This window comes from Eulemur rufifrons, chromosome 2 (genome assembly GCF_041146395.1).
Source record: "Eulemur rufifrons isolate Redbay chromosome 2, OSU_ERuf_1, whole genome shotgun sequence".
Taxonomy (NCBI): Eukaryota; Metazoa; Chordata; class Mammalia; order Primates; family Lemuridae; genus Eulemur; species Eulemur rufifrons.
The window spans coordinates 36943659-36970252 of record NC_090984.1 but is presented as its reverse complement, the minus strand read 5'-3'; the positions used below and the strand labels follow the sequence as shown (position 1 = coordinate 36970252).

Genomic DNA, 26594 nt, shown 5'->3' with positions numbered 1-26594 from the left:
CAGATTGACTCCAGAATAGAAAGAAAACTTCAAAAGGCTTTTAAAAGTGAAAGAAATGAGACAGCTGTTATCTGTGACCAGTTGTTGCTGCTCTTCCTGGGTCTCTTTCGCTGTTGGAGTTTTTCAGAGTAATAGAGGTGGATTTCTGCTGGGAGGACCTCAGAGCGTGGGTAGGGTGGGTGTCCTGCTTGGTGAGCTGTCTGCGGTCATCTGACGAGACTGGTCACACACCAGAAAGGTGAAGGCAACTATTCGTGGCTTCAGGACCTATCACAAAATGAAGAGCTCTGAGTCATCTTCATTTTTTTTTTCTTTTTTTCTTTTTTTAAAACATTTTTCAGATCAATATGCTCCTGGACCTTTTTTGGTAGGGAAAAAAAGACGGAAAATTTTAATCATCTAATCTCACTGTCAGTTTCACAACAGCTGATTCCTTAGAGTCAAAATGTTTTAAACATTGTATTTAAATAACTAGTGTTAAAGATTGCAAAGCAGGATTGTGCATTAGAAAAGGCCTAAAAGTGTTTTGAGAGGAAAATGAACAGAATAGGAAAAAAAGAAGAATGGTGAGTATCAGAATTCCTTAGCTCTTAATTATTTTCATGGAAAATTACCTAATTCTCAAATGCTGGTAAGTAGAACGTCCTATTGGTTAAAAATAAACAGTATAAAGTGTGAGGAAACCAACTAAGGGGAAAAAAATGCAACCCAGTCAGCCACAAGTTAGAAACAGAATAATGAAGTTATGCCAAAGGCGTTAGGTCATTACACCAGTTGTCTACCCTCAGGCCAGGGTTCAAGCCCGGAGTTGACAAACACAATGGTCATGTGGTCTTGAGGGTGGCCAGAAGGGCTTTTTTGGCCGGGTCAGGGTCAGGGTCAGGAGAGGGCTGCAGTTCAGCATTTGGTTTTGAAGTGTCTTTGCTACTTAAAGTGTCTTGTCTTCTTTGAACTTTGAAGTTTCCCCCTCATAATTATTCCAATCTTCATTTAAATAGATGTAATTCTAACTTAATGTCCCCATTTCTCCCTGGCAGCTGGAACGGTGAACCATGGAGCTGTATTTCGGAGAATATCAACATGTGCAGCAGGAATACGGGGTCCATCTGAGACTTGCAAGTGATGAAACCAAAAGATCAAGGAATTCGCAGCATGCTAAGGCAGGCTCCTATGGCGTCAGTATTAGGGTCCAGGGGATCGATGGCCACCCCTACATAGTCCTGAATAACACGGAGCGGTGTCTAGCAGGCACATCTTTTCCTGAAAATGGGCCATCATTTCCATCTCCAGTGATCAATAACCTTCCTCTACATTCCAGCAATGGTCCTGTGCTAACAGGGAACAGCGCAGAATTGCAGCTCCCAGAAAACCCATATGCCCAACCCAGCCCAATAAAAAACCTGAAACAGCCCTCTCTCCACGAGGGCAAGAATGGAGTTCTAGATGGCAAAGATGGGCCCATGAAGACATCCCACGTGCTGAACTTTCAGAAGCATCCAGAGCTTTTGCAGCCTTACGACCCTGAAAAGAGTGAGTTGAACTTACAAAACCACCAACCTCCTGAGAGTAATTGGCTAAAAACTTTAACAGAAGAAGATACCAACAGTAAGAAGCCTTGGACTTGCTTTCCCAAACCTAGCACTTCCCAGCCTACCAGTCCTCCCTTGGAAGACCTGGCCAGATCCAGTGTGACAGCCATTCGTTTATGCAGCTCTGTGGTCATCGATGACCCCAAAAAGCAGACCTCGGTGTGTGTGAATGTCCAGAGCTGCACCAAGGAGGGGGTGGGAGAAGAGGCCCTTTCCCCTGGCGGGAGGCCCCTGCCTGCCCACAGCCCACACGCCCACCCCGAAGCCAAGAAAACCAGGCCGGATGTTCTTCCCTTCCGGCGACAAGATTCCGCGGGACCGGTCCTGGACGGAGCTCGGTCCCGGAGGTCGTCCTCGTCGTCGACAACTCCCACTTCAGCCACCTCTCTGTACAGGTTTTTACTGGACGATCAGGACTGTGCCATCCATGCTGACAATGTCAACCGTCATGAAAACAGAAGGTATATCCCCTTCTTGCCAGGAACCGGGCGGGATATCGATACGGGATCAATTCCAGGTGTGGATCAGTTAATTGAAAAATTTGACCAAAAACCTGGGCTTCAGAGAAGAGGAAGGTCTGGGAAGCGAAACAGAATCAGTCTAGACGACAGGAAAAGATCCAGAAGTGTGGACAGTGCCTTTCCGTTTGGTCTCCAGGGGAACTCGGAGTACCTGACTGAGTTTAGTAGGAACTTGGGCAAGTCAAGCGAGCACCTCCTCCGGCCGTCCCAGCTGTGCCCGCAGAGGGCACCGTCTCAGGAGCACCGTGGGAGACAAAGTGTGGGCCGCACCTTTGCAAAGCTGCAGGGAGCAGCGCACGGTGCTCCGTGTGCCCAGCCCAGGCCTCCCCTGCAGAACAAAAGTGGGAAAGTTCCGGAAACCAAAGGTAGTCAGGAAAGCACATCGATTCGTGGGTCTTCCCTCCCAGCACAGAGTAAAAAGGAGGAGGAAATAAAAACAGCCACTGCTACGCTGCTCTTGCAGAATCGGGCGGTAGCAACCTCACCTGATTCTGGTGCCAAGAAAATTTCTGTGAAGACGTTTCCTTCCACCTCAAATACTCAGGTAACACTAGTGTGATTCCTGTCTTGTTTTTTCTAAGTGACCTAAATGATGCACTCATGCTGCAGGAGGTCATGGGAATTCATACCCTCAATCTTGAATCAGGAGTTGCACATCTGATTGTTTTAGGATCAGTTTATGCCCTACCAATGATGTCCCATTGCCAGTTGTGTAGTTTTCTGGGTTCTTTCGAGTACAGCTGGATTCCCATTGTGATCTTTCTGTGAGGGAAGTTGTCCAACTCTCCAGAGAGGCTCAAGTTTTCTGTTTGTGTATGTGTGAAATCTGAAAGTATGCCGAATTTGCTTCCACACAGAGCTTCAGTGGTTAGGTTTGTGTAGATATATTAATTTTCCTCATGAAATTGAGGGACCGGGTTAATTTCTAGCCTGAGAAATTAGGTTAATCCTAATTTAGGTTAATTGTATGTAAAGTGATGGAATATAAGTGATACCTTTAGTGCTTGGGTAGTAACAATAAAAAATAATGATATTGATAAAAATGATAACGAGGTTGGTAAGTGCCAGGCTCTATGTGTTGTATATTATAGGATTGCATCAACCTTATGAAGATAGATACTATTAACCTCCATTTACAGGTGAGAAAATTGAGATGAGGAGAAGTTAAGGAACTTGCCTGAGGTAACAGAACTAAGAGTTGTTACTGGCTGTAATGAGGGTGCTTACCTGGGGCATTGTTTTTGGAAAGGAGGAATGTGTTTAGAAGCCTCTGCTCCAGGGTTTTGCCTTCTTCCCGGAAATGTCTAGTGGTCTAACAACAGACGTTCTGTTCCAGGCCACACCGGATCTCTTAAAGGGCCAGCAAGAGCTCACTCAGCAAACCAATGAGGAGACAGCCAAGCAGATACTTTACAATTACCTCAAAGAAGGGTTAGTGATTTTCCTTAAAGAGCAAAGCATTGTCATTTCTGGTGGGGCTCTTAATTTCCTTTTACCTTTCCTTCTGCCCTGCGTGAGCCATTGGAGGGTAAAGACTCAATGGCTGAAGTTTTCATAACAGCATTTAAGTCTTGGGTGGTAGGGGCTGGGGGCTGGGGGCTGGGGGAGGGGAGTGTAGCAAAAGGCGTTGTACATTAAAGGTTAAAAATGATTATATTTTTTAAATGACCCTTTACTGTTTCCAAAGCAAATTCAAAGATAGGAAGAATGTCTGCTGTTCAGGTTTGAATCGAGTCTGCCATCACCTTGAGTCTTTCATGCACAGTAGTTCTCAACCATCCCTAATCAGAAGTTGCCAGTGAAAACACCCCCTTCCCTCCCCAGAGTGAACGCTGGCCAGGAGCCCCTGCTTCCATTATTTCTAAAGTATGTGTGAGTCATTTAAAAGCAGCACTTTCCATACTTATCTTGGGGGTTGAGTTGGAACAATCTTGGTTTCAGTCCTTGCTTAGATACTGTGCTGGACTAGGCGAGGAATTTGAAGTTTCTGTTTCAGTTCTCTCATCAGATATGATTAAGAAGAAGAAGAAAACCTTTATAGCCTGACATGAGTAAAAACGAGTCACTTGGCAAATACTCATCAGTATCAAAACATTTTATATTTTTGTATCTTGCCTTACATTTATTAATATTTGCCAGTATTGTAACCAAAAAGATTCTTCTAGCTAAGAACTATTAATAGTTATTAGTATCTCCCTGTGAAGGGATTAAGTTGAAGAACTTTTGATTTTTAAAATTTCTAAAATTCTTTCATTTGTTTTATTTTTAAATTTTTGGCACATGACTATAGTGGGAGTTACCTGTTTAAGGAAACTTATTTTCAGTCTTTTTCTTCTCATTGCTGGGCATGTGGTAGACGTTAACAAGACTTTTTTCTGATTGTTACCTGTGAAAGTCCAGACAAAGGGCTGGCATGTGGACAGTCTTGGCTTGGGGGTTTTAGTTTTTAAACAGAGGCTAAACAAGTGAAGATCACTGATCATCCTTAGTGTAAGGTTTAAAGCAAAGTGTGTATGTGTGTGAAAGTGAAAGAGATACACACACAATAAAAGAAGGATTCCCTTTAGAATGAACATGAGGCATTTGAATCAAATAACAAATACTAAATTTTCACTGTATGTTTTCCCCAAGCTTATTTAGAATGTGGTATGTCTCTCACATATTTGAAAACGGAAACCCTTGTTCCAAATTGAGCAGTAACATACAACAATATATTTGAAGAAAAATGTACCATCCAGCTTGCTCTTCTCCCACTGGTTTTGTTTGCAGCCTTAATTAATCCATGCCTGTTGCAATCTGTCTTCTTAAACAGCTTGTATGTGTGTCACGGCATAAAAAATATTCTGAGCCCAATGGTCGTGTCCCTCATTGGTTTCTCTGCTGCCTCTTTTTCAGAAGCACCGATAATGATGATGCTACTAAAAGGAAGGTCAACTTGGTCTTTGAGAAAATCCAGACTTTAAAGTCTCGAGCAGCAGGGAATGCACAAGGAAATAACCAAGTAAATTGAAGTTTTGTATTTTGCAGAGTGCATTGAACAGGCAATGTGGTAAACAACTTGCTGTTTCTTCAGTCTGTATGTTTGTTTATAGTAGGTGGGAAGTTTCCTAAGTGGTGAGCAGTACTACTCATCATGTTTTAAATATTGCTCATTTGCACCAGGCCTTTTGTTCAGAAAGGTTTTAAGATATTTTATTTAAAAATGCATAAACTGTAACAAGCGATATAAATAGGTGGTGAGGTTTGCAAGGGGAAAATAAGAATAGGAAGACTGAGATGCCATCGTGGATGGAGAACTGGCATTGTTGTAGGCAACAGGTAAGTGTGAGCAGGCTCAGACCCCAGCTCTGGGACTTCAGGTGTGAAAGAGAATGAGGTCTAGAGACTGGTGGAGCCGACCAGTGTTGGTGCAGGGGAAGGAAAGGATTGGAGTGGTGCCAAGTTCTTTTTAAAAAACTTCCTGTCTTATTGATTGTGCTGAATTTGAGTTGGGACTTAGATATTTTTTTGGCTAAAGAAGGAGTCATCTCGTGTTGGATAAACATCTACTATATGCCAGACACTTGTGCCCTGAAAGGAAGTAGCACTTAAAGAGAGGATGTTGAGAAACACTTGTTTCTCAACCCCATACCACCTTGTATTAGGACTCATTTCTTGTGTACTTCCCTTCCCCTCCCAGGGGAATTCTGCATGGGCAGCAAAGAGAAGATACCCAGAGGCAGGTAACCCCAAGCTTGTCTATAGCTTCTTCCCAACTTTGGAAACATATGTATGGAGGGTATTTTTAGGCATCTACTACCCTCTTTTCTCTTTTATTGCTCAGTGTTCTAGCACTCAGCTGACCCATGACTGCTGCTCTGGCTTCAAATAGAACAATGCCGTGTGTGTGTGTGTGTGTGTGTGTGTGTGTACAGTCACACACAATTCTCACTGGGGAATCTTTAAATCATACACCTTGCTTTATATGCAGCCTTTAGGAGCACTTCATAGTTCTTAAAATTAGTTCAATATTTTTTGCTAAAACTCTTAAATCTAAATTATCATGATTCTTGCTTTTTGTTTACCTTCATGGTCTTAGGAAGAACACAGTTGTTGGCCTTGTTGTTAAGATTATCCCCGTGGGTCACAGACTAGGGATAACTAGCCCAAACTGGGGAAGTCAGGATATCCCTTCTGGAGACAGTGACACTAATAGTATCTCAAAAGATCATAGTCTAAAAGTACATTTCTCAAAACAAGACACACAGATAGCCAACAAATATAGGAAAAAATGCTCCACATCCCTGTATCATCAGGAAAACATAAAATCAAAACCACAATGAGGTATCATCTCACCCTAGTTCTGATGGCCATTATGAAAAAGAGAAAAAAATAAATAAATGCTGGCAAAAAAAAAGGGAACTCTTATCCTCTGTTGGTGGGAATGCAAGCTAGTACTCTCACTATGGAGAACAATGTGGAGGTCCCTCAAAAAACTACAAATGGAACTACCATATGATCCAGCAATCCCACTACTGGGAATTTATCCAAAGGAAAGGAAACCGTTATATCAGAGAGACATCTGCACCCTATGTTTATTGCAGCACTATTCACAATAGCCAAGATATGGAATCAGCCTAGGTGTCCAACAACAGATGAATGGGTAAAGAAAATGTGGTCTATATACACCATGGAATACCCTTCAGCTATAAAAAAGAATGAAATCATGTCATTTGCGGCAACGTGGACGGAACTGGAGGTCATTATGTTAAGTAAAATAAGCCAGGCACAGAAAGTTAGACACCGCATGTTCTTACTCATATGTGGAAGCTAAAAAAATTGATCTCATAGAAGTAAAAACTAGAACAGAAGATACTAGAGGCTGGGAAGCATAGAGTGAAGGGAGGGATATGGAGAGAGTTGTTAAAGGATTAAAAAAAAGATCATAGAATTCGCTGTGAGAAGAAGGGTGTTCAGGTCAGGGGAATGGCACAAACAAATGTAAGAGGCATGCGTTGGCCAGGTTTAGGGAACTGGAGGTACTGACTGGAAGTCAGTGCAGCTGGAACACAGAGCCAGGCTGTGGGGAGGAAGAGCCAGGTAGGAAGGACCTCAGAAATCACATAAGCAGTTTCCATTTCAGGCTGAAGGGCGTGTGCTACCATTGATGGATTTTAAACAGGCACGCATACCATTGCATTTGTAAAAGTCTATTCCTTTTGGAGCTTGCCATTGTATTTTCAAAAGTTTATTCCTTTTGGAGCTTTTGGAGACAGGTAGGATTAGAGGAAGAGAGACTAATTAAGAATCTGTTGCTGAATCAAGCAAGAGATGATGAGAAAGTGAACTAAGACTCCAGACGTCTGGCCCCAATCACAGTGCTGTGACTGTTTTTCCTACTCCTCTTCCCCCCCTCCCCCCCCTTATGTTCTGAATCTGATTATTTGCTGGCAAAGGTTTTAAAGTTTTATCTTTCTGGTGTCAGTTAAGTGACTACCTAGCAGAGGATGTGAGACCCTTCTCCCTTAGGGACTGAAACGGTATTGGAAGACCGCAAAGTAGGTAGAGTTTTTGTCTGGGAAGGAACAATGTATGAGTTCCCCCATTGGGTTGGATTTCAGTTTCTAAAATGGATTGTTTTCATTTTGCCCAAGAAAATTGGAAGTCTTGTGTTTGTGCAATTGGGTTCTAGTCCCCTTCATAGCAGTAGGTGGGGAAGTACTTCATTCCAAGTTCATCACGTGCAACTCACACCTGGATCCAGGGGCATATGAGCCAAGATGCTGCTTTTTCTAGCTCTAATTCCTGCTTTTATCTCTTCCCCTCAGCTATTTGTAGTTTTGGAATCATGTTTTTGTAGGATTTTAGCCAAATCTTTTTGAGAGCATCATCCTGTTATTTTCAGGAAGAAAAAAAAAGAGATCCATTAATATTCATACTCAGATAAGAGGTGATATCTTCTAATAGATTCTCTTTAATCAGGTCCCTATTCATTATGGAAATGTAACATCTAAAAGAAGAAAGCAAATTTATTTAGTGAACATACATTTATTTACTACTTGCATACAGGTTGTGCAGAGAGTGAGGCATAAAAATCTCATTGGTGATTATGGATCAATAATCTCCAAGTAATGAAAATTCTGTACCAAGTGTATGTACAAAGGGAACACAGAAATGTGGGCTTTAGGTATAACTTCATGCAACAGATGAGTCTTCAACAAATGTTTATTTTTTTATATTGTTTTCTTAGGATATAACTTACAGTAAAGTTATACAAATCTTAACTGTATAGTTCACTGAATTTTTAACATAGGTTTGCTTCCATGCAAACACCACTTAGATCAAGACACAGAACATTCCCATCACCCAGAAGGTTTCCTGTGCTTCTTCCCAATCAATTATACTCCCTCCCTCTGGAGGTACTCACATCTTGACTTCTACAACCTACATTAGTTATACCTTTCTTGAATTTTATACAAATAAAATTTTATAATATGAACTCTTGTATGTCTAGCTTCATTCTTCATTTCCTTAACATATGTCAGCAATATTCATTAATGTTACATGTATCAGTAGCTATTTTGTATTGACATGTAGCTTTCCTTTGTATCAATATGCCATAGTACTGTACTCTTGGTGGACATTGCCAGTTTTTGGCTGTTAGGAATAAAGCTACTGTGAACATTATTGTACATTTTTTTGGTAAACACGTTCACTCATTTCTCTTGAGAATATACCTAGGAGTAAAATTGCTTGGTTGTAAAGTAGACATATGTTTAGGTCTTAAATATTGCTAAGTGATTTTACAAAGTGGTTGAAACAATTTATGCTCCCAACAGCAATGAATGCCAGTTCCAGTTGTTATATCTTCTGTGGCACTTCGACTGTCTGTTCCATTGGTCTGCTTGTCTCACCTTGCGTTAATACCATCTAGTTTTAATTCCTGAAACTTTATAGTAAGTCTTGAAATCTGGTGGTATATGTCCTCCAACTTTATTCCTCTTTAAGATTGTCTTCGCTATGCTAGGTCTTCTGCCTTTCCATATAAACTATAGAATCGGCTTATCAGTTTCCACCAAGGGAAATCCTCTAGGCATTTTGATTGGAATTATACTGAATGTACAGACAATAAGTTTGGTGAACCTGACATCTTAACATTATTGGTATTCTTATTCACAAACATGAACTTTCCCCCCATTTATTTATGTCTTCAACTTCTCCCAGCAATATTGTCTTTTTTGCTGTAGAGGTCTTGCACATCTTTCATTTAGATTTATTCTTTTTCTAGTATTGTTCATTCCTTTTTGTAACTCTGCATTTCCACTAGGACTTTTCTTCCAGCCTGGGGAGCTTTTCTGTTACATCCTGTAGTACTTTTCTACTGGCAGTGCATTCTGTCAGTGTCGTTTGTCTGAGAATATCTTTTATTCACACTTATTTTTGAGGAACTCTAGTTTGGTGAATATTGTTCTGTTTCATAACTTTAAAAATACTGCCTTTTGACCCCATGGACTCCACTGGGAAGCTAGCCGTCATCCTTAGTGTGTTTCTCCTGGCTGGTTTTAATATTTTATCTTCAATTTTTAGAATTTTGAATATGATGTGCCTAAGTGTGTTTTTTCTTGTATTCATCCTGCTTGGGGTTCATGGAATTCTTGAACCAGCAGGTTGCTGAAGTTTATCAGCTTTGAAAAATTCTTGGCTGTTATTTCTTTGAATATTGCTTTTTTCGTATTCTCTCTTTTCTCAGATTCCGATTACATGTATTTTAGAAAGTTTGATGGTGTTCTTTATATCTCTTGGGCTCTGTTCTGTGTATGTGTGTGTATGTGTGTTTTTCTTTTGGTGCATCAGATATTCTGGATGTTTTCTATCGACCTTTCAAATTCATTAATCTTGTTTTCTGGCTATATCAGTCTTCTTTTAAGACTTAAATTTTAAGATGTCCTTAAAGGAACCTTTTTCTTCCTTCTTTAAGGGTAGTTCTTAAAAGAATGAAATCTTAAATTTCAGATATTTTGTGTTGCTGTTCAAGAATGTCTACTTGATTGTATTTGTACAGAATCTAATTATCTGTGGAACTACATTTTTAAAATCCATTTTCATAATTTTCTCTGTTTTAAAAAACATTTGTTCTGAAGTCATTATCTGCTAACTCCAATATCTGGGCCATCTCTGCCTCTATTGTCTATTTCATCTCTTGATTAATCGTCAATTTTTCCTACTTCTTTGCATGTCTAGAATTTTTTTTTATTGTATGCTAGACATGGTGAATGATGAGTTATAGATGTTTTGGATCACGCTATCTCCCCTTGAAGAATGTTGAGCTTTGTTTTGGCAGTCAGTTATTATAAATTACTTATAGATCATCTTGATTCTGTATGCTTGGTTGTTTTAGGCATTGTTAGGGTGGGTCTTTTTAAGTTTTTGCCTTACTTCTACGGTGTGGCTCATATTCCTTTCTGGGGTTTCAAATGAATGCCAGGACGCCCACCCAGGTTTCTCTATTTTGACTGAGCTGAAACCCTGGTGTAGCCTTAGCATTGTGCAATCTGTAAAGTCTCTGCTGGGTTCTTTGCCTCCTAGCGGCTTTTCTTTGCTGGCTTCTTAGAATCTTGCCCTGCTCATATATGGTTTAGGAATCATCCAAGAATCCAAGGAGTATTTTTTGCAGGTCTTTGGAGCTGCTTCTCTCCTCTAATACCCTGACCCCAAAATCCCTTCTTGTTTACTGTCTCCAAACTCCAATCTGTTTCCTTCATCAGTGAGTTGCTGCTCTCTGTTTAGACTTTCCCCTCCTTAAATTAATAAACTTTATTTTTCAGAGCAGTTTTAGGATCACAGCAAACTGAGTGGAAAGTACAGAGAGTTCCTGTGTACCGTCCTGTCCCCACAGGTGCCCTCCACCACTGTTAGCACCCTGCACCACGGTGGTACGTTTGATGCAATCAGTGCACCTGTACGGAAACATAATTATCACCCAAAGTCCACAGTGACATTGGGGTTCACTCTTGGTGTGTACATTCTATGGGTTATGACAAATGTATAATCACATATATTCACCATGAGAGTATACAGAATAGTTTCACTACCCTACAAATCCTCTGAGTTCTGCCTGTTTGTCCCTCCCTCTCCTCTAACCACTGACAACATGGAATCTTTTTATGGTCTCCATAGTTTTGTCTTTTCCAGGATGTCACATATTTGGAATCATACAGAATGTAGCCTTTTCAGATTGGCTTATTTCACTTAGTAATATGTATTTAAGTTTTTTTTTCCATGTCTTTTAATGGCTTGATAGTTTATTTCTTTTTAGTGTTGAGTAATATTCCATTATCTGATATACCAGTTTATCCATTCACCTACTAAGGACATCTTGGTTGTTTCCAAGTTTTGTCAATTATGAATAAAGCTGCTATAAACATCCATGCATAGGTTTTTGTGAGGACATAAGTTTTCAACTCATTTGGGCAAATACCAAGGAGCACAACTAACTACTGGATCATATGGTAAGAGTATGCTTAGTTTTGAAAGAAACTGCCACACTGTCTTCCAAGGTGGCTGTACCATTTTGCATTTCCACAATGAATAAATGAAAACACCAGCATTAGGTGTTTTCAGTGTTTTGCATTTTGGCCATTTTAATAGGTGTGTAGTGTTATTTCATTGTTTTAGTTTGCAATTCCCTCATGACATTGTTTGGGTGTTTAAAATTTTACTGTGCTGTGGTTTGGAAATGCAGTCAGGGAAAACCCAGGGTAAATGGAGGACTACCTCACCTGTTTCCCTTTTAAGGATTGTAGCCCTGCATTGGTTGTTTTTCAATGCCTGCAAATAATTGTTTTATGTATTTCATCTGGCTTTTGTAGTTTTTGCTGGGAGAGTAAATTTGATATTAGCTACTGTGTCGTGACAAAACCAGAATCCCAACAATCATTTATTAACATTTTATTAAATGTAGGAAAAGTGTTGGGTTCTGTAGATTCAGAGATGCCTAAGACATGGTCCCTGCCCTCCAAAAGTTCATAATCTAATGTAGTGAGTCTCAAACTACTCCTGAGAAACACTGAAGCTAAATTGTGTTCTATCATCAAAATAGAAAAATGAATGTCTTTCCCCAGTTTACCTACAGGAAGGTTTTGTTGCTGATATTTTGTTAACCACTGATTTTTATGGACTGGAATCTGGAATTTATTATGGAGAAGCTTTTTAAGTTTTACATATCCTAAATTTAGTATGTTAATATTTTATAATCTATAGAGTACGTTAAGGACTTCTAATAAATATGGTACCTATGCAAGTTTTAGTCATATTGGACTAGTGTTGAGATATCTGATGAAATAATTCCTGGGGCTTTGGCAAATGCTATAAAATAAAGTTCAGTGGAGTCACAAGGGGGCCGGCATGATTAGTTCTGCCTGTAAAGTCAGGGAAACTTCTCTGTAGGGGTTGACATTTGAATTGGGTCTTAAGATGTTTAATGTTATGCCTCATCTGTTACTTCACAAATTATATTTGGGGAGGGAAGAGAATTAAAATAAAGCATCCTGAACATTTAAATTAGGATATTTTTGCAATTAATTATAGGCTGCTAATTCCTCATCTGAAATCAAAGATCTCTTGGAACAGAAAAACAAGTTGACTGTAGAAGTGGCTGAACTTCAGCAACAGCTTCAACTAGAAGTCAAGGTATCTGGTTTTTCCTTTATGCTATTTTATCCATTTCTGTCTTGGTTGATAAAGAATATTTTATGCACGTTAGGATACCCAGGTGAAGGGAAAGCCATTTTCCAAAAGAAACATTCCTCTCATCACTGAGTAAATTCCTCTGTATTTGGCGGCTGCTATCTAAATAAATTTTACTTTTAAGTAATCACAGCATTTAGAGACCGTTTGCTTTGACAGAGTACGAGAAACGCTGCTGGATTCAGGCAGGCCAATAGGAAACTAAGTGTGTATAAAACATCCGAACTAAATAATAGACACAGCAGAATGAGGTTTAGCTGTGTTTGTGTTTTTTCTTTTTACAAGTATTACAATGCATAAAATATAAATATTTAATATTCTTTCTAGTTATAAACTCCTGTGCCTTAATTATGTAGTTTGATTAAGTTGTTTAATCACATTTAAGTGCAAAGACATGGTGTCCAATAGAGATTAGAATGGGCTTCTATTGGAGTATGTTAATGACCAGCAGAGGTGCTTTAAAATCACCCTGATTCACGTTAGAATCAACAGAACATCAAAGACGAGAGGGAGAGAATGAGAGCAAACCTGGAAGCGCTCCGAAGCCAACATGACACCAAGGTGGAAGAGAACTCTGTGTTGCAGCAACGACTGGAGGAAAGTGAAGGGGAGCTCCGCAAGAGCCTGGAGGAGTGAGTTCTGGGCCCACCTCTGAGCCGTTGCCCGGCCTGGGTTCTCCTACCGTCTGTAGCCAGAACATTTTTGCCCTTTTAACACTGCCCAGCCTTCCAAATATTTATAGAGGCTGCCCACCCTTCCTGTCCCCCTCTTACCCTTGTAGAACTGTGAAGCTGGCAACGGGTGTAGACTGATAAGCAGAAAGGTTAATAATTATTAAAATTCCTTGTACACCTTGAAGAGTGTCTTATAAAGTTTCAGCCCTTAACGTAGATCTCATACCAGGTAAGTGGGAAGCAGGGAACGCTGAGTGGTGATATCTAAAGATAGATTTCAAGGAGTCTGGGCCCAGCTTCTAAAAAAGCAGGAGTCAGCTGAGCATGGTGCCTCACGCCTGTAATCCTAGCACTCTGGGAGGCCGAGGCAGGAGGATTGCTTGAAGTCAGGGAGACCAGCCTGAGCAAGAGCGAGATCCTGTCTCTACTAAAAATGGGAAAAAAAACTTAGCCAGGCAACTAAAAATAGAAAAAATTAGTTGGGCATGGTGGCACACACCTGTAGTCCCACGTAGGTGCGAGGCTGAGGAAGGAGGATTGCTTGAGCCCAGGAGTTTGAGGTTGCTGTGAGCTAGGCTGACGCCACAGCACTCTAGCCCAGGTGACAGAAAGTGAGACTGTCTTTAAAAAAAAAAAAAAAAAAAAAGCAGGTGTCATGTGGCCTCCCCACTTTCACAGCTTATGAATTTTATCGTGGGTGGTGCTGGCCACTGTGACGGGTGCTTATACCTCTTCTGAGTCTCCACAGAAGGAAAGTCAGGTCCAAGGTGGCCTTGCCACACTGTTGTATTAAAATCAGTGACAAAGGGATCTAAAACCAAGGTCTGAAATCTCACAGTGCTGAGACGCTCTGTGGACACGACAGAAGCCTGTAGTGGAAGGGTAAGCGGGAGTGAAATCTAGAGGGAAGTTCAAGAAAAATAGGACGTTAGGTAATAAAAAAACATTTAATTGCCCTTGTGATTGTGATAGTGGAATTTTTGCTTTTAAAACAGTCGTAGAAGCTCATTTCAGAAAAGTTAGTAAGGAAAAAAGTCAGAAAATTTAGGATATGGTTGTGAGTTTGGTTTAGAGCAGAGGTTGGCAACCTTTTTCTTGTCAGATAGTGATTATTTTAGGGTTTGCAGTCCGTGTAGTCTTTGTTGCAACAACTCAGTTCTGCCATCTGTCCTGGAAATGGCCACTCATAAATGAATGAACATGACTGTGTTCCAGGAAAACTTTATTTACAAAACCAGGCAGTGGGCTGAACTGGCCCAGGGGTCATAATTTGCTGACTGTCCTGGTCTGGAAGACAGGGGTAGTGGAGGGTGGATGGGTGAGGTGGCTTTAGTGAAAAAAATATCAACAGAGTTGGTTTTTGTCATTTCCTCATCTTCTATGTCCAAATTCTAGTACCCTGTGGTATCCTTTTGGGGAGAAAACATCCTATATAACCTTTACCAGTTCCTTGGTTTGAGTCCTCACTTGTCCTCTTGTTAGACCGAGTTAGACCGAAGCTGTCAGTTCTTACCAGGTGCCTTTTCAGGTTGGCGATTCCTTGTTCAGTGCAGAACAGAGAACGGGAGGCTCCCGGGGGCTTTAGACGACTCTGCGTGACCGTCTGAAGGTCTGAAATCAGACTGGATGAAGAAGAGCAGAGCCCAGGAGAGCCTCTGACGGGCTTCCCTCCCTGCCAGGCTGTTCCAGGTGAAGATGGAACGGGAACAGCACCAGACTGAGATCCGGGACCTCCAGGACCAGCTCTCAGAGATGCACGATGAACTGGACAGTGCGAAGCGATCTGAGGACAGGGAGAAGGGGGCTCTGATTGAGGTAAGGGGCTGTGGGGTCGGGTGACTAGAGAGGCCCACCTGCCTGGAGAGGGAGGATGGGTGAGGGGACTGAGTTTACTACAAGCTATTTTCTGTTGTGTGCATTTGCCCCACCTGTGCCTGTGATTGGATTCTGCGAGCGTGTCGCATGTGGTAGTTTTTAAACATTGTCTTAGGAAACATTTCAACCATACAGAAAAGTATAAAGAATAATATGTTAACACTCATAGACCCCCAACATAGATCCAACAGTTGTTGATATTTTGCCACATTTACTCTATTTTTCCATCTGTCCTTCTATTCATCCTTCTATTTTTGTTGTTGTTGTTTACTGAACCATTTCAAAGTGAATTACAGATAACCGCATGCCTCACTCTTAAATTTTTCAGCATGTTTCTTTGAAAAATTAGACAATTTTCTTACATAGCTGCAATACCATTATCATACCTAAAAATTAATAATTTCTATAATATAATAATCATCCTAATACTCAGTTCTTATTCAGAATTTCCTAACTATCCCCCAGGTGCATTTATTAGTTGTTTTTTTTTTTTTCTCCCCAAGCCAGGATCCAATCAGAAACTGCACAGCGCTTTCATTGTTCCCTCTCTGAGTTCATTTACCTTAGTATATCCTCCCCTCCACCCCATTTCCTGCTCTTTCTCCCACCTGACCTTCTGAAGAGACCGGAGCAGTGCCTCACATTCTGGGTTTGTCTGATTGTTCCCTTATGGTGTCCACCAACTTGTTCTACTATCCCCTGTAATTCTAGTACATTGGAAATTAGATCTAAACACTAATAGATTCGAGTTAAACTTTGGACAAAACTATTTGTAAGTATGCTGTTTATGGGAAAACATTTTAGAGACATTAAGATTATATTATTGCTCAAGCAGCACTTGCCACAGGTTAAATTTTACTTGTTTAAGGCCCCCACTGGACCATAAGCTCCGTGAAGGCAGGTTTGGCTCAGCACTGTATCTGCAGGGGCTAGCACAGTGCCTGGGACGTGTAGCAGTCAGGAAATATTTGGTGGACAATTGAATGTATCAATGATGAGTCAATGAATAGAGGAAAAAACTCTACTTGCTGTGTACCCAGGCTGCCCATCTGGCTTCTGCCCATAAGAGTTATTGAATATTTCACTCTTATTAATCTTCGAGTCAGTGGGTAAGCTTGACTCTTTCCTCTCAGCTTAGCATTTGTTAATTATTATGGAATTTGTCATAGACTGTTGCTATCTCTTCCCTGAATCAGGTTACCATCCCGTTGAGGTGTCAGGTACATGTGTATGAAATGGTTAGAAAGCAAGAATGTTGGTTTTGAACATCTATATTTTTTTTTTTGTTGTTTTTGGAAATAAATATAATTGAGGGTCAGAAAAAGAACTTTTATCTCTGTGCATTTAGATGTTTGATACTTGCTATAACATTATCAGCACCTGTATTTGGGAATAGTTTTGAAATTTCTTTCTTTATATGCTTTGGTTTGTAGGAACAACCTGAGAAATAAATGATACGCCATTTAAAACAAAGCTAAAAAAGGTCAAAAAATAAAGGTACTAAAAGTAGTTAATTTTCTACTGCCTCCCCTTAGCTTAGGTGTTTTCTTTGTCCCTTTTTGGAGTTGGAAGCTTCTGGCTCTAATGTCTCTCGAGCTCTCATTAAGTCTCAGTTATAAAGTGTTTTCTCACTTCCTTCCTCCTTTAGTTTTGGAAAAATTGCCCAGGAGGGATTTTAGTTCCTACTTTTTAGAACTTCGCCTCTCTCTTCCCCAGGACTTGGGCAGCGCTGAGAGGAGAGTGATCGTGGCCACACAGCACCGGAGTTCTCATGAATTCGTTTTTCACATGGGCAGAGTAGAGCACTTTTCTCTTCTCCCCGCATGACCCTCCCTGTCCCTGTTTAGACCTTTTCTCTTGAAAAGGCCTAAGCCTGTTGTTTTTTAGTATTTCTCTTTTTATCAAATGTTTCCTTAAAAACCACCCTTTCTTGGAATTATGCTGCTTCTCATGACCCCCCTTCTCTTAGGGCTCAGAGTTACAAAGACGAGGTACATTAGAATGGGGCTTTGGAAATAGGTGTATTTATCACGGAAATAATATTAAAGCAATATATAATGAAATTTTAAAATGAGGACACACACATTTTCCTGATGCCTTAAAAAAAAACCATTTTTATTTCTGCATTTTCTGTTTGCCACCCTATCACGTTGATAGGTTTCATCTGCCCATTTATGTGAGGTACAGGGACAATGATAGTGTCCCTGCAATCTGATACCTGCTGTTAAAAGTTAATATGTCAGAAACGTTTTTCCTTATTATGCTTTATGGTCTTCATCTTTCATTTTTTTAAGGAGAGAAACTGTAATGTATTTAACCATTCTCCTATATTTGTTTTTCTTGTTTTGCAATTATGAACAAATGTTATGGTGAACTTTTTTTTACGTATATCCTTTTACTACTTTAAAAAAATTTTCCTAAAGATAAGTTCCCAGAAATGTCACTGAACAGTTTATGGCTTTCAATAAAAGAGTAGCTTCACAAACAAATTTGAATAGAAAAATGAGACTTTGTCATATTCTGTGGTTCCTTGTGTGGGCACTTTATTGGTTCTAAAAGGGAACAATGTTACCTTAGTTCTTGGGAATCTCTTGAGTTCCTGATTTCCCCCAATAACTGAAACCTGTAGTTGTCAGTTGCCCTTTCCCTGATACCCTTTGTCCTTCTAGATTTTCTCTATGTTAGCGCACTTGACCTTGCACTATTTTTGTATCTATCTCTTTCTTCTACTAGCTAGCTAATTCGAGACATACCATCTTTGTTTCTTCCCCCATTTCATGCTTAGCACAGTGCCAAGCAACAGAGCAAAAGAATACATAATTTTAAGTATTAAAATTACTTTAAAAAGTCACCATTTTAAAAAAGGGGTAATTCAAAAAAGAACTTCATACTTCTTTGCTCCTTCTTTGCTCCTGTGCATATATTAGACAGACATAACTATTTAACTAATTAAATTATCAATTGATAGACTAATTGTTAAAATTAATGTATTAAATTAACAAACTGTTTAATTAATTAAATAGTTTCCTTGTTTTTTTTTTTTTTATATTGGTAAATAGGATAAGGACATAAGCCTCAGTTTTGATGATGTGTGTTCAGGCAGAAGCAGATAATGAGAGAGATAGGAATGGGAAACAGCATGTATTTTCTTAAAAACATTCCTCATACTGCTGGCTTTCTGGTTATTTGCTCCTTTCGCATGACAGGAACTATGTCATTTACTGCTGCCTTTCTGCGGGATGAGTTAGGGTACAGTTAGCTTCTCTCTGCCCAAGTGGGTTTCTTTCCCTCCAGAAAAATCATCCTCTGTTTTTATCAGTTTCCTTTGACGTGTCAGCAACATTTAAAACATGAGCTATGATTTCTACATCACTAATAAAATAGACCCTATCTCCTTGTCACTTTCAGTTTATTCTTCATATCTTAATAAAAAGTGGCCTGGGGGGATTTGATAAAAGATTATAGTTGTGGCCAAGTTTACTGTGGCATATGGCTTAGAACAGACTCTTAAACATAATGAACGTTAAACACTGCAGTTTTTGAATGTTTGAAAAAGGTTAAAGACCCAGATTTCGTAAGCCCTGCACGATGGACCGGATTTTTCATGAAATCTCTCTTAACATTTCACATTGTGTTAAATAACATCAGACTGCTGTATGCAATCAGTAAAGTTCAGAGAGAATAAAATAGTTTAAAAAAAAAAAAAGGGAAGGAAGATATAGTAGAAAATACTTTGTTTTTTTAGGATAAGCCATATAATTGACCAAGAATAGGATGACTTTGTAATTCTTAGTTAAATTGATGATTCTGAAATTTTTTTTTAAACTCAAGTTACAAAAATGATTAGAGAACAAATTTTCAGCTACTTGTTTGTCCATGAACGCACTGCCTTCCATTTTGAGGGTGACGAGTCAACGTGAGACAGCTCTCTAAGCGCCACGACAGTGGAGTTTTCTAATTATCCAATGTGTCCTTTGTTGGGAGCCCGCAGTGTTGAGAGAAGGGCCTCACTCCAGCACAGCCGTGCGGTGGTTTATTCCCAGCTTTTGCCAAGATGCAGGTACTTCAGTCTCACTAAAATATCCTGGTTATAAAATTGCATTGATCTGAGGATAGACTGTGCTTAGAAATTAGGTCTCTACAACTTCTTTTGTAGTGATATTACTGAACATTCTGCAAATTTTAATTTAAAAAGCAACTGAAAATATCATGGTCCTCACCAGCTGTGTGATGCTTCCTAGGCTGTCCTTATGGGAAAAAATTACAGAATTTGATATAAAACTTACAGTTTTGATAGAAAATCTTTTATTTACCAATCAGTGAGCCTGGGCCAGAGATAGGGACCCTGTAGAACTTCTGGGAAGTATGACTGCAGACGGCCTGGGGCAGCGTCCTCCTGTTTTGATGTGGAGGACCTGTGAAGAGGTGGCTTGTGACACAGAGCTTTCTGTGGGCAAATCAGTTGCCACTCGGGACATTCTGGTGCCTGTCAGACAAGATCTGTGCGAGTGCTGTTGAAGCAGCCACTTGATGCTCCTGCTAATAGCCGGTCCCCGAGTGTACTTCCTTTTTCTCTCAGCTTTCCTTCTTTCTTGTCTTTTCAGGCTGTGGTCATGTTTCTTTGCTTTAGTTTTAAAAAGTGGACCTCCTTCCAGGTACATCCAGCCAAACACCGTGCTCTGTTCTGTTTGCATCTAGCAGATGGTTGCAGTGTAATTATTTGCTCTTCAGTCTTCATGAATGTGTGGTTTTGAGGTCAGGTCTATAGTGAGGACAGACGGTGTTGGGATCCGATCTGGACCCCAATCTTGGCTCTACTGCTCATAAGCTGTGTGACCTTAGGCGTGTTAGCATTTCAGAGCTCTGACTTCTTTCATTTATGAATGAGAATAATAATATTCATCTTCTTGAATATTCATCTCTTTGGATTTTTGGAAATGCTTAGGACAGTCCTTATTATGCACTTAATATCAAACACAGTCAACCTTTCTAGCTTCCCCTCGCCCCAACACACACATACATATGCACTAGTTTTTATCTCTTGGGTACTTGTTACATTTGGGGAGCTATTCTGAATGCAGAAAGGTTTTGAAAGCACTGATCCTGAGTAGCCAACATTTTCCCTTGTTTTCTTTCATTGAGGTCTACAGAGAGGCATGTTCCACCCCTTTGGATGTTTACTTATATTTTGAAGTTTATATATTTTTTTTCTCCCTTCTTTGACTCATTGCAATTAAACTTGAGGTGGTGGAGTGAAGTTTCTGAAACCTCATGTACCTTTTGGTCTCGACTCTGGAACACTTCAAGTGCTCCTAAGTGATACGGCAGGGCGTAATCTGATTGGATTTGCGAGGCACAGTCCACTTAAGCAATAGCTCCAGCCACAGATAACAGCATGTTGGTGTAGAATGGACCATAAAAACCTCAGCCCTTGACATGCATTGGCGGCAGTACACAAAAGGCAACACAAAACACAGATATATCCTGGAAAAGATAAGTGTGGGAAGAGGAACTGTCTTATCGTGAAAACAATTGAGAAATGTGTGAGAGTAAAAGCAGGAAACAGGGGTCAGAATCAAGGGTCTGCTCTGAAGACACTGGCAGGAGGCTCCGGGAAGCCTTAAAGGGGTAGCCGGTAGCAGCAATGAGCGGGGAGAGGCTGGGCAGCGGTAGCAGTGTGTCCCCTTTGATAAATATTAGGACGTGACATATTTTCACAAAATCTCTGAGTTGGGTGCTTTGAAAGAGCCAGAGCTGCCTTTGTTACCTGAATGGGTCTCTTGACGTTTCATTTGAGCTCATCCATGCCTGGCTGGTGAGATTCTTCATGGGCAAAGTCTTGGTTTACGCAGCATAGCTCTACCCTGGGATTGTAGACATTCCCTAGTTCAATGGAGGTACATGTCCTATGGAAAAAGAAAGAGACTTCATTGTCAGTTATTCTTAAATCAATATAAATGTTTTCATTGCTTCACCAGTGACACACTTCTTGAATGGAAACTAGGTTACCACCTCTGAGGCCCTGGGTCCCTAAGTGGCAGCCATTCCTCTGCTTCCCCAGGAGCTCCAAAAGAAGAGGATGTGTTCTTGTTCAGAAGCCACAAGGGAAGGAATACACTAGTTTAGAATTCTGACATCACCAGTCTCCTGCTGTTCTGCACATGCTAAGTTATTTACATCCAGAACAGACGATTGCTTTCAATATCATTGATCAATATTCATGATCAATATCATTGATCCATGCATCAAACATATGATGAATCAGAGCTATATCTTTCTTTCAGGAGGCTGACAGTCTAGTAGGGGAGATAAGAAAAATGATCAAAATATATAGAATGCATGATACAAAGTATTAAATGCTGTGAGAAGAACACCTAAAATGAGATGAGTATTCAGGAAGGGTATTCAAGGAAGACTTCTTGGAGGAGGCCTGTTGTTTCTGAGCCTTTGAAGATTTTCTGAAAGGCAGAGAGAGGAAGGCCTGAGAGGGGAGAAGGCCACTCAAAACAGAGGATGCTGCATGATGTTGTCATAGAGACTGCAGGGAGCAATTGGGTAGCTGCACAGGAGGTGAGGAGGACCTAACCCAGGGAGGTGAGAGGAAGGATCTAAGATGTTACAGAACTAACTTTTTGGTTGTGAGGGACGTGGGTGAGAGAAGTCCAAGTCACTGCCAAGCTTCTGAGCTTGGGTGCTTAGGGGGCAGGTAGTGCTGTTGACACGAATAATGAACAAAGGAAGTGGAAAGGAAGGAACCTGAAGAATTCACTTAAAACTGTAATCCTACTGAGTCTGAGGTGGCCGCAGGACATCCAGGTGGATTCGTGTGGAGGTCATTGAATGTTAGAGCAGGTCTGAGCTCAGAGAATGGCTGGACGTAAAGGTTTGGGAGTCTTTTACATAGCATTAGTAGTTAGAAAAAAATAGAAGAGTTTGCTAAAAGAGAATAAAGAATGCAGAGTTGCATTCTTGGGGATCATTGTAGCTTCTGGGAAGAGGGAGAGAAAAGCCAGAAAAGATTATCACAGAAAAAGTGGCCTGTGGGAGAAAACAGTAGAGTGTGTTGTCTTTACATTAAAAGGAAGAAGAGACTTTTAAGGAGACAGGCAGCGAGATCAAAGAGGGGTCAGGAAAGTTGAGGACTGAGAAAAGGCCATTGGTTGTGGTGATTCAGAGGTCCTGTTGACCTTGGAGAGGGGGCTTTCTTAGTAGAGTAGGGACATAAAGAAAGGTAGCAAAAGATTAAGGGGTAAATGGGTAGTCACGACGTAGAGGCACTGAACAGAGGCTATGCTCTCAAGCTGGTGTGTGCCTGTGGTCCCAGCTACTCAGGAGGCCTAGGTGGGAGGATCGCTTGAGCCTGGGAGTTTGAGGCTGCAGTCAGCTGTGATCATTCCTGTGAATGGCCATTATACTCCAGCCTGGGCAACGTTTAGAGACCTTGTCTCTAAACAAACAAACAAATAAACAAAAGAAAATAAAAAGCCAAGGCTTCAGTGCCTACTTAAAAGTAAAATTATGCTTTCAAAAAGTTTGGTGGTAAAGCTTGGAGGGGAGCCAAGATTCAAGAAAACAGAAAAGACCAAAATGGCAGAGAGGCAAGATGGCTGATGAAGAGAAGCCTGGGGGTGGGCTGGCAGGGTGGTTCCTTCTCTGTGCAGTGACCCGGGTGGGGAGGAAGCCGAAGGCTCCTCAGGATGGCCCAGACCTCAGCGGAGTCTGCAGGTGAGGGTGAGCCCTGGGAAGGTCTAGGGCAAAGATATTGAAGTGAGAGGAATGCTGAGCCTTTGGCAGGACACACTTGGGTTTAGGCAAAGTGATTTGTAGTGGAACTTGTTGCCCCAGTTTTGTGACTTTCCTTATGAACTCTTGGCAGTTGAGGAGAAAAGGTGAATACTGTACTCTGCTCAGATGGACAAATGAGATAGAAGGAAAACGGGCCAAGTCTTCCTGAGCACCAGGAGTGTGGGTGGATTGGGGTTTTCCCACACGCAGGGGTAGGAAGCAAGTGGGGCCAGGGAGTGAACGTGTCCCCCGGGAAGCAGCAGCAGGTGCAGGACAACAGCAAGGATGACAGACCATTACCTAGAAATGAAACGAGATGGAAAAAACAGGCATGTCCCCCCAAGGCAGTAATGATTACATCCATTTCCCTTTTCTCCCTCACATTCAGTTGAGTCTTGAAGAAGCCAGGACAGACGAACCCAAGGGAATGATGGCCTCTGAGAGGTGCGGGGTAGAGGAAGAGATGGTCTGCACAAGTGTGTGGGATGAGGAAGGAAGAGCGACGAGGATGGGGGAGGTGGCCGTACATCGGGTGGCCGCACTGGAGGGGAGATGTTTCATCTTCACCTCCCTGCTTCATGTTTCCTGCCCTAGGAGCTCTTACAGGCAAAACAAGATCTTCAAGATCTGCTGATTGCCAAGGAGGAGCAAGAAGACCTCTTGAGAAAGCGGGAGCGCGAACTCACCGCCCTGAAGGGAGCCCTGAAAGAAGAGGTGTCCAGCCACGATCGGGAGATGGACAAACTGAAGGACCAGTATGACGCAGAGCTGCAGGCCCTGAGGGAGAGCGTGGAGGAAGCCACCAAGGTGAGTATGTGGGGATGTGGCGAGAGAATCTGGCCTGGAACAGGTGAGAGGGTAGGACCACCTCTCCCACACCAATGCAGCGTGTCTTCCTTCCTTTTAGTTACAGAGTGAAACTCATTTTCATCCAATCATGGAAATAGAGCTTGTTCACGAAGAATAAGCTCTGTGGTTCTGCTGTTGACTTTGAAAGGCTGTAAACTTAAACATAGTTAAGGACATTGGTTAAATCCTATGGCAGGACGGGAGATTTAGAGGCCCTTGAATGAATTCTTGAAGTTCTGCAGCCCCTTGCAGAGTGGAGCTGCGCTCTCCTAGGCATTCCTAAAGGTCAGAGGTGTAGGGCATTGTGTGACTTTGCTGATGGGCAGAGTTGCAGACGGGATCCAGATTTCTGGAACCCTTTACCCCTGCCCTAGTCTGTTCCTTTTGATTTTGTGCAGCCTTTTGTCAGACAATTCAAGTTCTTTTTTTCAGCAGAGTCACAAGAGGGTTAATTGGCTGAATTGCCCAAACCCTAACAAGATAATTTTACTCTTAATTGAATTCTTGGCTCCTACAAATAGATTCAAAAATTATGTTGAAGCCTTTTGGTGCAGGCCTCATGTTGGCTATTGAAGAAGAGAAAAATAATATTTTGAAGGGGAAAATGCTTTGAAATATCATGCCATCTTTAGGGAAAGAGGGGAATTACAGAGTATAAAATTTTCAGGGTCTCCTCAATCTATAGATAAAAAATGATGAAAAAAGAACTCTTGGTATAGTTTGTTTACTCTGCGATGATTACAGTGACAGCTCAGAGATAGTAGGCCCTCTTCCCTAAGCCCCATGGTGATTCACGGATTTTCAATTATGGCACAGTAATTGCAAATGACAAGGAGTGAAAGATGGGTTTGTTTGTTATAACAATAAAAAGTCTGGGAAATAGTCTGTTTGGGGTTATTATAACTTCGAGATGGTTTAAAAAAGCCTCTTGTCGATTTGCCTGCCTTAGCTTTTATTGAGATTTGATTGAATTTGAGAGAGAAAAGCGAAACTGATTTGCTTTTCATTGCTCTGAGGGGACATGCCTGTTTTTTGCATCTCATTTCATTTCTGTGCAACAGCCCAGTGTCCTTGCCATTGACCTCTATGTGCTGTTCCTTCATCAGGCTCATGCCAACAGGCTCTGCGTGAAAGGGTTCTCCTTTGTTCTCTCATTACTTCCTTATCACCCTCAGACCTTGCCTTGAAGTTCAAGGTAACATGGTATATTCTGGGTGGCCACTGAAGGGAAGTTGAGAACAGTGTTTGGGCATATAGGTGTGCGGTGATTTGTCAGTAAGGAAAATCAAACTCATGCCACATATGGAATGGAAGATGTTTTATTGGAAGTTTCTAGGTTCTTGACCATCACAGATAATGCAGTCGGGGAAAGGAAGTGTGGCAGATGAGAGAGGATGTCTTTCTTGCATGGAATTGAGATCATCAGTAGAGACTTGGGTTACTGCATTCTGCCCCTGCCGAAGGTCTGCGTTGTATTTTCGTTACGCCAATTTAAGAAAGATAACTGCATTGACCCACATCAGTCTAAGAAAGGAATAACAGGTGAGTCAGTCAAAACATGTACCACTGGCAGAGAAGGTGGGGCTTCTGGGCTCTAGGAAGCTAACACAAAGGGGTGCATCTTAGTACGCCCTGGGGTGTGAGCAGCGAGGGCTCCTTGCTCCAGGTCGTATGCTACAGTGCTGCCAGCATCTTTCCCTAAAATAACAAGTCTGATCATGTCAGCCTCTGCTTGAATAACTTGCTTGGCTTCCTGTTGCCCCAGATTGAAGTTCAAAATTGTTTACATGCCACAGAGTAGAGGGCCCTTCTCTGCCCAGCCCCATCTCTAGAAAACTCCACTTATCCTTAGACCTCTCACTTCTTTGCACGTGTAGCCTGACTTGCTCCCATTCTTCTACCTGACCAACCTCTTCTCTTTCAAGATTGTCCCTGAATATCCTCCCCGCTGTGAATGTGCCCTAGATACCTCCACTCCTATTAGTGGAGTTACTTGCACCTTCCTTAGGGTTTCTGTTGAACCCTGGCCGTCCCTGTGCTGTAGTTTGCATCATAGCCTGTTGTAATTTATCTTCATGCCTGCCTCCTCCATTAGACTCTGCGCTTCGTAAACCCAGGGAGCATTTTCATCCCTTTTCTTTTCCGAGAGTGGTAATGAAAAACTCAAGTACTTCCGAGGACAAACAGGGAGTGTAAATCCGTGAAGTGCTGAGTGTGTTGTTGGGGTGACAGTAGGGTATGGTGGGGACTGTGGCAAGCTGGAGGGCATGTGCTTTGCCCTTGGGGTCAGTGGCTTCTCTGCTCCAGCTGAAAGTGGCCAGGGAGGGAATACTAGGTCGTGGTGCTAGATCTTTCCATTTTTCAAGAGAAGCCAGATACCTAGACATTTCTGTAAGATCTCCCAACTTTTAAATTAAACTTGCTTCAAATTAAAAAAAAAATCAGATAGGTAAAACATAACCCATCTGCAGGTCAACAGTCTGTGTGATCTTAGCCCCTTGAGCTCAGCCCAGTGCCTGGCACAGAGTCACATCCGCGCAATGTCTGGTGAGTAAAAGTCAGTTGAGGACAAGTCC

At 41.4% G+C, this 26594-nt stretch overlaps 1 protein-coding gene across 3 annotated transcripts in view; it reads left to right on the top strand.

Moving 5' to 3' along the window:
• CGNL1 (cingulin like 1) overlaps nucleotides 1-26594 on the top strand; it is a 160138-nt gene that overhangs the window by 53866 nt on the left and 79678 nt on the right. For all 3 annotated transcript variants that reach the window (XM_069483504.1, XM_069483487.1, XM_069483496.1), the window contains exons 2-8: nucleotides 1038-2654; nucleotides 3447-3541; nucleotides 5006-5111; nucleotides 12677-12778; nucleotides 13319-13467; nucleotides 15189-15324; nucleotides 23764-23976. In XM_069483504.1, the coding sequence (XP_069339605.1) occupies nucleotides 1053-2654; nucleotides 3447-3541; nucleotides 5006-5111; nucleotides 12677-12778; nucleotides 13319-13467; nucleotides 15189-15324; nucleotides 23764-23976 (2403 nt within the window). In that variant the 5' untranslated portion in view covers nucleotides 1038-1052. The remainder of the gene's footprint in view (nucleotides 1-1037; nucleotides 2655-3446; nucleotides 3542-5005; nucleotides 5112-12676; nucleotides 12779-13318; nucleotides 13468-15188; nucleotides 15325-23763; nucleotides 23977-26594) is intronic.